Source organism: Nicotiana tabacum, chromosome 3 (genome assembly GCF_000715075.1).
Source record: "Nicotiana tabacum cultivar K326 chromosome 3, ASM71507v2, whole genome shotgun sequence".
Classification (NCBI taxonomy): domain Eukaryota; kingdom Viridiplantae; phylum Streptophyta; class Magnoliopsida; order Solanales; family Solanaceae; genus Nicotiana; species Nicotiana tabacum.
In genome coordinates, this window is record NC_134082.1 from 182,723,098 (window position 1) to 182,736,620 (window position 13,523).

Below are 13,523 nucleotides of genomic sequence, written 5' to 3' on the forward strand. Positions count from 1 at the left end.
ACTTCATTTTATCTTGTCACTTGGCTTAACCACGATGATATAAGAATGTATCATTATTTTTGGGACATATAAAAAAAATGCATCACATAAATTTGACAGGAGGAGTACAAGAATACTTTTCCTCGAATTCAGTGGAAATTAAGCAGTGGAAATTTTCTCCTACGTTTACCTTTTACCCTGCTAGGATGTGGCACTGGGAAGGAGCCAAGGAGGACTTGGTCGAAAGCAAAACCAAGCAATTAATGTAATGTAATATAAAGTAGTTATTGCAAATGGTGAAACATCTTGAGAAAAATGTTAGCAGTGATTCTTACAACATTTTACATCGCTTTTTCACACACAATTTTTTCCAGCTAAGTTTTTGTAAACTTAAAATATTGTTAAAATGTAGTAAAACATCAACAACCAATTTCATAATCAGGCTGATATTCAGTAATGGTCAAAAATAGTCACATATGGGACCATAAAGATAATAGGACAACCCCACCTACCATTCTATCATCTTTTTCACCTTCACATAATCATGTTGTATTCTCCTTCAGTTATTGCCTTTCGCTTTTATTTATTACTCAACTTTTGCTTCTCCACTGTTTCAGAAATACAAAAAAGTTAATAAGTCCTATAAATATATTTAACAACTGAGATCTTGTTATTTCCCAAGTTTGTTGGAGAGGCATATATATAGATATGGAGCAGTGTAACAACCCTAGTTCCGTATCAAAAGCTGACAGAAAAACTATTGAGAAAAACAGAAGAAATCAATTGAAAGCTCTTTATTCCGAGCTCAATTCTCTTGTGCCTCATCAACAACATTCTAGGGTTCTTTTCTTTTCTCCTCTATTTTTAATTTTCTCTGATGTTTATCTTCTATTAATTTCAAGCACATTTTCATGTCTTATCCCCTTCCCAAAACCCCTCTGATTTGGCTCACGTTCTATATCACATTGAGATCGATCTAGTAGAATCTTCAAATATTAATCGAAACATGTCTAACCCTTAAATATGATAAATCTTTGTAAGTCCTGTTTTTTTTTATTATTAATAAAAATATGAAATTGCACTTGTTCACTAGCATGTTGCATTGACTTCCTTAAGGTAATTAATTATCTGAGCTAGGGGTACATTAACCAGGTTGGTTCGGTTTTTATCAAAATCAAACCAAACAAACTATATCGGTTTGGATTGGTTCGATTTTGTCGGATTTTTCGAGTTTTTTATTACTTAAATATTATTTCAATCTTACTTTGTTAGATTTTTAATAAATAAATATATGTTTAGTAAAAATATAAAAAATTGACAAATATATTATCTATTAAAATACTCTTATGAGAGAATTTTCTTAATAACACATGGTAATAGTTATTTTTTTTAGTAGTCTGACAATAATTTTTCAAAGTTAACCGAATCTAGTAATTAAACATAAAAATCAATATGCTACCTAAATAAAAATAATTACTTCACATTCGGAAAAAGATATAAGAATTTAATAGATCTTAACATATGATATGAATATGGAAGAGCAAAGAGATTGACGCATTTCAGTAACACTTGATGAGAAAGCGGTCATACAACCCATTATTTAAGGTTAATAAATATGGAGCACTTTATATAATATTAAATATTATATCCCGCAAGAAAATCCCAAATATTTCTAAATATCTTTTAAAATTTTGTTTATATAAAATCTTATAAATAAAAGTTACTATATTTATATGTCGGTTTGGTTCGACTTTTTTTTACTCAATACCAATCCTAGTCGGATTTTTTAATCGGTTTGATTTGACTTTTCGATTTGATGCGATTTTTCGATTTGGTTTGTACAACCCTAATCTAAGCTTTGCAGGAAGTTTTATCGTTGCCTGATCAACTGGAAGAAGCAGCGAACTACATTAAGAAACTGCAGATAAATTTGGAAAGAATGAGACAGAGAAAAGAAAGCTTAACAGTTGATGGAAATTCAAGTTCAATTAGGTCAAGCAGTGTGAGAAAAGAAACATTGCCATTGTTGCCACATCTTGAAATACATCATGTGGACTCATCTCTAGACGTTGTTCTAATTACTCGCATAGATGATCAGTTCATATTCAACGATATTATACGTATGCTTCACGAAGAAAGCTTAGAAGTTATCAATGCTAGTTATACTCTTATTGGTGACACCATCTTCCATTCCATACATTCAAAGGTATTAAGTACACTGCGTTCAATGGAACTCATTTTTTAGGATCGAATTATTTATATTTATGCACGTAAAAAATATATATTTAATTATATAAAAAAAAATCACTTTGATAAATCCATGACTTTAGATCTGGATTCGCTTCCACCGTAGATTTGTTGAGGTTGTGACTTGTGATATTGATATGTTTTTTGTTGATACAATATATATGTAGGTGGGAGAATGTGCAAAAGGGTACAGAGCTACAAGAATCTCAGACAGATTAAAGAAGATTGTGGGTTCAGGACATTCAGGCGCTAGCTAGCTAGCAACTAAAGTACTACTGCTCCTATATATTAATTTCTTTTGACATGTGTGCTAAATTATTTCCACTATCTGTACTCTGAGCATTATTATTGAATTTGGACTCTTGGCTTTTCCAGTTTTCAATCTTTAATTGATTGGTACGTTAACATTGCACTCATTTTTTTACTTGTGTTTTTCTTTTATTTTTGGTTATGAACTTACATTTTTGACTTGATCACTTAGTAAATGTAAGAAATAATACTATATCAAATACAGTGCATGTATTGGATTACAAGGGTTTAACAGGGTATGATCTTATTGGTCATGGCCTCTTTGGTTTGACTTGGATAATCAGAGAGTATCAAATACATCACATGAGCTTGGATATTAGGATGAAACAACATTCAAATGGACGCTGTACTTATAATATATTTCTCGAATTGACTTGAACTCTTCTCGATCACTTATAAGGAGTATATATCATTAAAATAATTTTCACCAACAAATTATTTCTGGAAATGTACAAGTAAGCTCAACTGGATACTCAATAATTAACTTTTACCTTATCATTTTTTGTCGCGTAATGAGACATCATTCAATTCAATTCCCAGGCAACGTACAGTAGGGGATAAGAGTTGTCGATAAAAAGCTACAAGTACTTGTGGTCCGAAAATGGACAATAAGGCTAGTACAAATCTGCCTTTTGCTAATCTCTTCTCTTCCACTCAATCCTCTTTTATATATATAATTGCCTTTTTCCAACTACTGTTTTAATCAATTTCTTTCCGAACTAATAATAGCATAAATGTTTAGATATTTAGGGTCTATTTGTAGTTGGACAAAAAGAAATTTTTCGACTTGGTTTTATTTTTTATCATGCCCAACTATGTCTAATAAAAAGGACAAAGCGGTCGTTACAAATATAATTTGATTTACAAGTCCGGAGTCGAATCACACAGAGAACTAAGACTTAGCTACAATTGTTCACTATCACCAAGCTTGAACAATTCCTAACTTATAGATATTAAGATTCTTGTGTTTAACTAACTAACTAACAAATTAAAATAATAAATTAACACTAAAGATACTATAGGTTGGAGAAAAGATTAAGGAGGTCTAGCATTATGATTTCCCCAATAGTCATAATCATTCTCACTATGTCTTCTATAATTTCGCCTAAGTATTCTCTACCGATCATGAGCGTTTTGCGTGTTATAATTCTCTCTCAAGTAATTATGACAATTTACTAGACACACTCTCCTAAGTTATGCTAGCTGGCTTTAATTACAGCTCACTTAGATCGCACCCAAAGTTTCGTTATCCCTAATCCCACCTTTAAACCCTTGGTTATTGATTCCTCACATACGTCAGGAGTGATGTTGTTCAACAACTACCTAAATATGCACTCTCTCCCGAGTAATACCTACTAAATAGGCACAGCAAATTGAGGGGCCTTCAATCAACCACAAGAATAATATAGTTGAACAAATAGGGAAAATACTACGGCTCTATTATATAAAAACATAACAAGAATTTATCCTACAAAAGGTTTCATCAAAACCCTAGATAACAAATTAGTTATTCGTAATAGTATGTAAAACTACAATACTAAAAGTCATAACCAACAATGAAAAATAGGAAGAGGAAGGAAAAACTCGTAGAAGAATTCCCCGCCTTGCTCTTATTATGTCTCTGTCTCCTTAGGTCGAATCAGTGTCTCAAATCTGTCCAACCTACTCAAAATACCGTTTTTCCATGCATATATACCAAGTAGGGTTGGATCCAAATAATTACACCTTCTCCTATGCAAAAAAGGACACATTTCCGGACAGGACGTGCATGGCCGCGCTCAGACCGCGCATATCCACTTTGAGTCTGCCTGACGAGCGTGGTCTGAGCGCGGATGCTCTATTGACGTGAACTTTTCACTCTGTTCCTTTTAGTATTTGGAAAAACGTAAAACATGAAAGTTGTAACACTTTGAGTTAGCTTTCCAACCATATATTGTGGATCCCAAATGAATTTCTGAGCAAAACATTATGTACATTTTACTAGACAGTGCGCAATATGCCTAATCGATTCTTTGTTTGTTCTAACTATCATCCGTTGACTCCCGAACAAGATCCCGGCTTAATTCCTTGAGTTTTTACTCGGACTTCAAAGCTCCAAATCACTTGAATTCATTCTATAACATCTACATAGCTCGGAATCACTCCTACAAGACATAAAACACACAATTAGTGCAAGACACTAGCGATTAAAGCTCAAACTCAATTGAAGTGCAGTAAATTTGAGTGTAATAAGCGACTAAAATACGTAATTATAGACTATCATCAATTGTCAGCATCATAATCAAACTGTTTGTTTAGTTAGTTAGTATACGAAAGAGATTTCAGTCAAAAGTAACCAGTATAATTTTTGGGTAAATTATATGTTTAACCAATTATTCTGTAATTGCTTTTAAATATATGGTAACATCTTCATACTCAGAGATGTATTCAAGATTTCAAGAACATGGGTGAAGCATGAGCGCCACATACCCGAGTTTCGGAGAGAATGTCCGGAAAATGTATTTTTAGTTTAGGAATTTTAAAAGTCAAAACAAAGACTAAAGAAAGAGAAGAGAAAAAAAAAAAAGAAAACATGTAACCAGTAAAATAGAGGGGGGGGGGGAAAGTGTGTTTAACTGAAAATAGTGGCAAGGGTATGGGGATTTAACACTATTTATTAATAAAATATAATCTGAAAGAAAAAAGAATATGAGAATCGAACCCCCAGACTAAAAAGTAAAATGTGCACCTTCTTATTAGTGCATTAAAGTGCTCACTTGAGTAGGGGTGTTCATAAAAACTCGAAAAATCGAACCGAATCAAACCGACCAAAAATACCGATTCTTTTTAGGTTTGGTTTTATTTTGGTTTTGAATTTTAAAACTGATCACATTTGGTTTTATTTTGGTTTTAATCAAAAAATAACCGTAAAAATTCGAACCAAACCGACTATAGAAGTACCTATTTAAATTTATTATTATACCTATATATATATATATATATATATATATATATATGTATATGTATATATGAAGTTTATAATATTTTATGGTACACATTAGTCGTTTGTATTTTTAGTCTGGTTCTTTACTACTTAATATGAGATTTTTTCCTTCCTATACCATATATGAAACTTTATTACCAAATATGTGCATAGTATCTAAATTACCCGCCTAGTCCATATTTTTCCTACAATTTCTGTACCATTCGTTTATTAGGAATTAATAGGGGAGAATCTTCCCTTAATAACGCGCGAAAAATCAGGAAAGAATCTTGGGATTGATTGATTCTACATTAAATTCAAATTTTGAAACGGAAAGGAGATTTCGCATATGCGTAATTTACTCTTAAACTACAATTCAAAATTTTTATTAAAAAAAAAGTACGAACAGCTTCACAAACTGAATTCAAATTGTAGAATTCAAATCTTCGAGATTCAACAACTCAACATTGCTATATTCTGTTCTTCGTCGTTTTCAGAAATCAAATTGGCGATCATATATCTGTTCTTCATTTTTTTTTTCTCAATCTAGAAATCCAGGAAAATGAAAAAAATTTAGAATAATACATCAGCAACAACACGCAATCATGTCCAAAATCGCAATCATGCTACAATTCAATGGGAATTGGGATAACTATGGCAGATTTAGAGATTTTGAAGTTGATGCCATTGTGGTAGATGAGAATGCAAGCTACAGTATTCTGATTTCTACAATTGCAGAACAACTATCGATTGATACTTCAGAAAAAATTATAGAAATCAAATACATGGTGAACGACAATTGTCCCCCAATGGAGATTAGGAATGATATGGGGGTTCGTGTGTATATGGAGACCAAAAAGGATAATAAAAACTTAGGTTCATATCCGTTATGTATAAATGTACGAGATTTCAATATGGAATTGGCAATCACCAACGATAACACAAGTGCAGGTTTATATAGTTCGAAATTGCATAGAATTATGGTTTTACGGTATTATCTACAAAATTACTACATTTACCTACAACTACACTACAAATCAGTTTAATGAAAGAATAAAGCAATGTTGTTTTCAAAATTATCTACAAAGTTACTACATTTATACGACAAAATAAACTATAATCTATGATTAGAAATTGTTGATTTCAAAATGTTGTCTTCAAATAAAACTACAATCTATGTTTAGAACAAAATCTAGTCAAATAAAATACAAATCAGTTTAATTATGTACGAAGCAGTATTGTTTTCACAAATTTCTACAAATTGCAACAGTTATAGTACAATTTAACTACAATGTCTGACATCCTAAAATGGATGACTTCAAAATTTTCACTATATCTACAAATTATCTACAAAGATTTTACAAAATTATAATGACACTGTTTATCTTTATTTTGATGCAGATTCGTCTTGATCCCTAAAGTTACTTGATATTCCATCCTCTCCAGCTATAGAGGAATATCAAAGTGAAATAATAACATAATCTACGCAAACTGCTATTGAAGAAGGACGAGTGTATCGGGACAAACAAACTGTAGTTGCTACAATGAAGCACTTTTATGTGATGCACAAGTTCCAGTTCAGAGTTAAAAGATCTAGTCATAGAAGGTATAGAGATATTTGTGGAGAAAAGATCATTAAAAGCAGTGTTTTACTCAAGATATGTATTTTTTAAACATTGTAGATAAATTGTAGTTACATTGTAGTTAAATTGTAGTTTATGTTACTTTATGTTAAAACAGTCTTTTTGTTGCATCTACATTTATAATCTGTATTAAATATTGTATTTTTTGTAGCTACTGGCTTGTATGCTTTGGTGAAAACTGTAAATGGCACTTCAAGGCAACGTCAATTAATGATTCTGCAATGTTCAAGATAAGGAGTTTCAACTGACAATACACATGCTCCTTAATGGATGAAACATTTATACAACGCAAACGTACTGCAGTTGTAGTTGGTAGCATGGTCATTCCAAAGTATTGTGATCCTAAGACTGTTTATACACCAAAGGACATACAAACTGACATGTTATCCGAATACGGAGTGAACCTAAGCTATATGCAAGCATGGAGAGCAAAGGAAAAGACTTTACAATTTTTGAGAGGGAATCCGGCTGACTCCTACAGCAAATTACCCAAATATTTTTATATTCTTGAGAAGACTTAACCTGGTTCGGTTGTTAAATTGAAGAAGACAGCAGATGAATGCTTCTTATATGCATTTGTTACTCTTTGTACATCAATAAGTGGTTGACAACATTATAGGCCAGTAGTAGTGGTCGATGGGACATTCTTAAAGTCAGCCTACAGGGGGATTATGCTGACAACAAGCACCATGGATGCAGCAGGTAAAAAGTGTAAAAATTTTGTAGTTATTTTCTAGGCAGTCTATAAAATATAGATACATTGTAGTAATTTTGTAGTTATTTTGTAGCTATTACATGAAATGTAGATAAATTGTCTATATTATGAAGATATATTGTAGTTGTTATGTATTTATATTTTTATATACATTTTCAAAGCTGCCAATTAATATTTTATGAATTAATAATGTAGGTACAATATTTCCCTTGGCATATGTTGTGGTTGATTCTGAAAAAGACGCATCTTGGAAGTGGTTCTTTGAGCAATTCAAGCAGGCATATGGTGAAAGACCTTCAATGTGTGTTGTTTCAGATAAGAATGAGAGTATACTGAAGGCTACATCAATTGTCTATTCGGGCATGCCACACTACTCTTGCATATGGCATATTTGGACAAATATAAGGTCAAAATTCAAGAAGGGTCATCTACAATTACATGAATTGTACTTTGTTGCAGCACGGTCATACACTCTGGATGAATTTAATGAAAGGATGTCGAAGATTGAAGAGGTAGACCCGCGTGTGAAATCTTACCTATATGATATTGGCTATCATAGATGGTCAAGAGTACATGCAACAGTGAATAGAACGTGGACAATGGCATCAAATATTGCAGAATCGTTGAATGCTGTAACAAAAGATGCAAGAGAGCTGCCGATATTTGACCTTTTAGAGTATATGCGGACATTGCTAGAACGTTGGACCAATGAGAAGTTATTGAAGATGAAGGGTACTTTCACATTTCTTGGGTCCAAATTCAACAAAGAATTAGAGAACAACAGAACATTATCTCAGAAGCTTAGGGTAAGATCTGTTTATTTGGTGCAGAAAAAATAAATTACGTAATATACAGTGTTTCCAGATTGTATATAAATTATAGTCAAATTATAGATAATTGTAGGTTGTAGATAACGTGTAGAATATTTGTAGATGATTTGTAGATAAGTTGTAGATAATCTATTTTTATGATTGAGATAATATTTTTTCTGTTTGTTCTGCAATTATAGGTGAGGGCTTCAACAGATCATATACATACTATGTTAGATGGTGTGAAGCGGTACATTGTGTGTCTAAAAAACAAGAAATGTAGCTGTGGCCAATTCCAACTTGAAGAACTTCCATGTGTGCATGCTTTGGCAGCATTAAGGCACAGGAATGAAACATATGAAAACTATTGCTCTCTGTATTACACAAGGGAAAGCCTTCTGCGTACGTATGAAATACCAGTAAATCATCTTCATGATGAAAGCAAATGGAATGTGCCACAACATATTTTGGATGAGGTAGTAAATCTACCGATGGGAGATAAAAGGCAGCCAGGGAGACCTCAAAAGGAAAAATATAAAACATATGATGAAATAAAGTTAAAGAAGTATAAGGTGTCATGTGAAAATTGTGGAGGTGAAGGGCATAACAAAAGATGTTGCAAGAATATGCCCAAGAAGAAATGAATATCATGTAGTTAGAATAGTTATTCAAACTAACTGTTAGTGAGTTAAAGTTAGCAGATTTTTTGTGTAATCGTTTAAGTTTTTAAAGATCATTATGAAGTAGACTACAATTTGTTTATGTGTGTTTAATATGCTTTTATGTATTGTGTCAGGCATCTAAATTTGTCTTTGATATAGTGTAATTAAATTTTAATATTTATTTTCTACAATACAACTGATATTAAAAAAGTAACTTTAATGTAAAGTGTTTCCATATTGTAGGTAAAATATAGGTTAAATGTAGTTAAATTATAGTCTTGGTAATAATTTGTAGATGATTTGTAGATAAATTGTGGATAATATATTTCTATGATTGGAGTATTTATTTCTTCTGTTTGTTGTGTAATTTAACTTCAACTGACAGTTATATACAGATATTACCTAGAACTTGAAGGTATTTCATAAAATTTATGAACATATACAACTATAAAATTATATACAATAACTACATTGAGTGTTTCCAAAATGTAGATATTATGAAGATTATTTGTAGGCAAATTATATTCTAACATCAAAATACTCATGTTTAATATAATGAAGATATAGTGTTGTAAACAACCAATTTATATTCAAGTGAACAACTAATAATGAAAGATAAAATAACAAAACAAAAAGGTATGCTGCAATAAAAAATAAAAAATTTGTTCATAAAGTAGTGTATTCTCCTTTAACTACAAATTGACATCAACTAAACTAGGAAAACAGGACACTATTTCTTCTTTCTCTGGACTCTAGTCTTCTCATTCAAAGCAGGAGCACCCTTCCTCCTTACTAGCATGCCTGTAACCTCACTTTCACTGATTGACCCATCTTTTTGGTTCTTTGTAGCATAGTTACATAGGAGAGCTCCATAGCGTTTACGGTGTTGGTCGATATCCGAAAGGTCTTCTGAAGGGATTGACAAATCTCCAAGGCTAACATACTCCACAAAAGCAGCCACAAATACACCATAATCGTTGCATAAGACAAATTTTTTTAATTATTTAACAAATGATTATAAAAAAAATAATTAAACATCTAGAAAGAGAGAATAGTTTTTTTACAGTGATCCTTCCTTTTGCTGTGGAATCTCCGCAACCATCCACTGTATGTTGAGAGGGTATATAACTGGTTTCTCAATGTATGCCTTTGTGGTCTTGAAGTCAATGTCTTTACGCTTCCCGTAGAAACCAGTGCAAGACAAATACAGAGGGATAATGATTGAAAACTTATCAACACATGATTCAACAACATTATGAAGGCGTGAAGACACCATGGAATCATACACATAAAGTTGCTTATCCGCTATGTCGAAAACGACCAACAACCAATGAAAATTCTCTACAATATTCACGGGCATGATGACATAGTCAACTTCATCCCAGGCAACATTAGCAAGAAGTCTATACCCAAGAATATATTCTGCAACATCATCATCGGGTTTAACAACCGAATACTTTTTTCTGGCGGAGAACTTATGAACTTCTCATAGATTTGTTCAATCTTTGACTTGAACAAGCAATTGGTTATTTTAAACCTAGTGTTGTTGTTTTTGGGTCCATATTTGCCTCTTTCTCTCAGGTAATACATAATAACATCAATGTGCTGCAAAATAAAATAAAATCTATTATAAGCTACAGTGTAACTACAATTATCAACAAAGCAGCTACACTTTAAACTATAAAGCTAGAATTCAAATAATCTAACAAATAGCTACACTTTAGCTGCTATACACAACAACACATGGAACACAGCAACTACCATAAGGTCTCAATAATATCTACATTCAAACTACAGTTAATATTATAAGTCTTCAACTTGCTCTACAATTTAACTACAAATTAACTACAATCATGAAATACAGATATACCAATTCTGTCCAAATTACCAAATATACAATTTTTACATACAATTCATCATCAAATATGATACATAAGGTCCAACCTAAATACAATCACACTATAAATAATAAGAGAAGCATTTATAAGAAATGTCTACATTATATCTACAATTTATAATAAAAGGCATGGTCACATATATTTCATATCTACAATATAACTACAATTATACTACAAAACAGAAGACAAAATATATCTTGTGAATTTATTCTTTGATACTTACCGAGTCATTGAGGACTTGTCCGGGGTGAGCAAGGGAATAAAACCAGTCCTTCTTATCCACCTTTTCAACTCCAAGGTCTAACCAAGACTTGATTTGGTTATCCTTTATGGAAAAAGGGAGCCTTCCTCCTGTAACAACAAATAAATTTCAAATAAAAAAATCACAGAATGAATTACATATTTAAACTTTAAAATACTGAAATGAAAGTGTCAAATTAAGCATTCATACCTCTTAGATACTTTGTCACTACGGTGGTATAACCACTTGTTGAACTTATCTAACACATCAAAATCTACATTTTCACCTATAAGAGTTGTGAAGGGGTGCTTAAGGTAGAAAAATTTAGGTCCAATAGAGTTGCTGCCTCCAGAAACATATCGAGGTATGAAAGGTGATCGTGCATATTTCCCCGGTTGCCTGGTTCTCCCCGGATGAATAGGGGTTGATTCATCTGGTATGGGCTCGCCATACTTAACCAATTGTGTTAAGTTGTCTGGCAACTCAAAGTCATCTAATGTCACACCCTTCTTATCAATGCTTGATCCTTCAAAAACAGCTTCATCCACATGTTGTGCATCTTCACCTTCATTTAGTTGTTTCTCAGTGACTTGTTCTGTCTGAGCTGCTACAGTCACTCAAATTGGGGACTGTGCATTGATATCTTCAATATTTGTTACATAAAACATAACTTACTTAACAAGAATGTAAAATTGTATAAACAACAATTATTTATTCTGAATGACAGTATGATATTATACCTGCTTGTTCTACCTCAGCTGCTTCTTGAAATTCTGAATATAAGTCAACATGTGCTGGAACATGTTCTGGACAAACTGCAGCTTCAATTTATAATTAAAAAAAGGTAAATAATACTAGATAATGCTTCCTTGAAAGTTGTAGATATATGTAAGAAGTTGTAGATAAAATGTGAATAATAAAACTATGCTCTATAAAGTTTTATACTAAGTGTATATATTTGTAGGTATTTTGTAGATACATGTGTTGCTTGTGCTTGCATGCACTTGATCACCAATATTGAACTGAAATTGCTGGTTGTTCACTCCTTGTTGTTGGTCATTGTTTTTGGTTGAACTACCAGCAAACTAAAGATTTTATGTTAGTTTGAGTATATTGTTTCATATGTCATAATTTGTTTTGGTATATAAATACATGTCAACTCTTACCTTTGCCTCATCCACATCATATCTCATGTTATCAAATTCAAAACACTCTTCACAGAATCATCTATAAACACTCGAAGGTCATGAAGTTCCTCAAATACAGCCTTCCTAAAATCCTCTAACTTTCCATCAACCTAAAAGTTAAAAATATAGTTAGTTGGTAATTTTATTCAAATAAATTACAAATCAGTTTAATTATGTACGAGGCAGTATTGTTTTCACAATTGCCTATAGATTGCTGTAGTTATACTACAATTTAACTATAATGTGTGCAATCCCAACAAGGCTGACTATAGAATTATAATACAATTTAACTACAATGTATACTACATAAATTGTGATGAAATGTAGATAAATTGTAGCAAATATGTAAATATATTGTAGTTAATAATATTACCTGCTCAATTCCCTTTTCTAGCTTCCTGAGCTTCTTAGCAACAGATTCCTTGTCCTCTTGACAATCTGTATGTTTGGGTTCCAATGTTGGAGAATCAACATTTGGAACCTCTGATGATTGTGCACCTTGTTCATCTTCATACTCAATCTTGTTTGGCAGAGTAAGCACTCCAATCTCTTCTCCAGATTCAGTCATGCTTGTGAACTGAATGATGAAAAAAACAGTTAGTTCCACTAAGGCAGAAAATGTAGACTAATTATAGATATTATGAAGGTAAATGTAGCAACATACAAAACTGGAAAAAAAAATAACTTAATCCACTCAGGCTTGATCATCTTCTCTTCAAAGGTAGTTAACCAAATCTGCCCCTTAGTAGCTGACCATCTTAATATGCGAGGTATTGAGTCAGAACACCTCGTAGCAAGCTCCATGCTGACGGTCGAGCAACACTCATAAAGCCACACTTGCAAGGCTAATGAGCATCCCCGTATGAGATAA

General features: G+C 32.2%; 1 protein-coding gene across 1 annotated transcript; it reads left to right on the forward strand.

Annotated features, from left to right (window-relative positions):
• Positions 1-561: 561 nt before the first annotated feature.
• On the forward strand, positions 562-2,621 carry LOC107792022 (transcription factor bHLH162-like). The gene is made up of 3 exons (XM_016614195.2): positions 562-819; positions 1,844-2,185; positions 2,394-2,621. Exons 1-3 carry the CDS (start codon positions 688-690, stop codon positions 2,481-2,483), a joined length of 564 nt encoding a protein of 187 aa, XP_016469681.1. The 5' UTR covers positions 562-687; the 3' UTR covers positions 2,484-2,621.
• Positions 2,622-13,523: the final 10,902 nt, after the last annotated feature.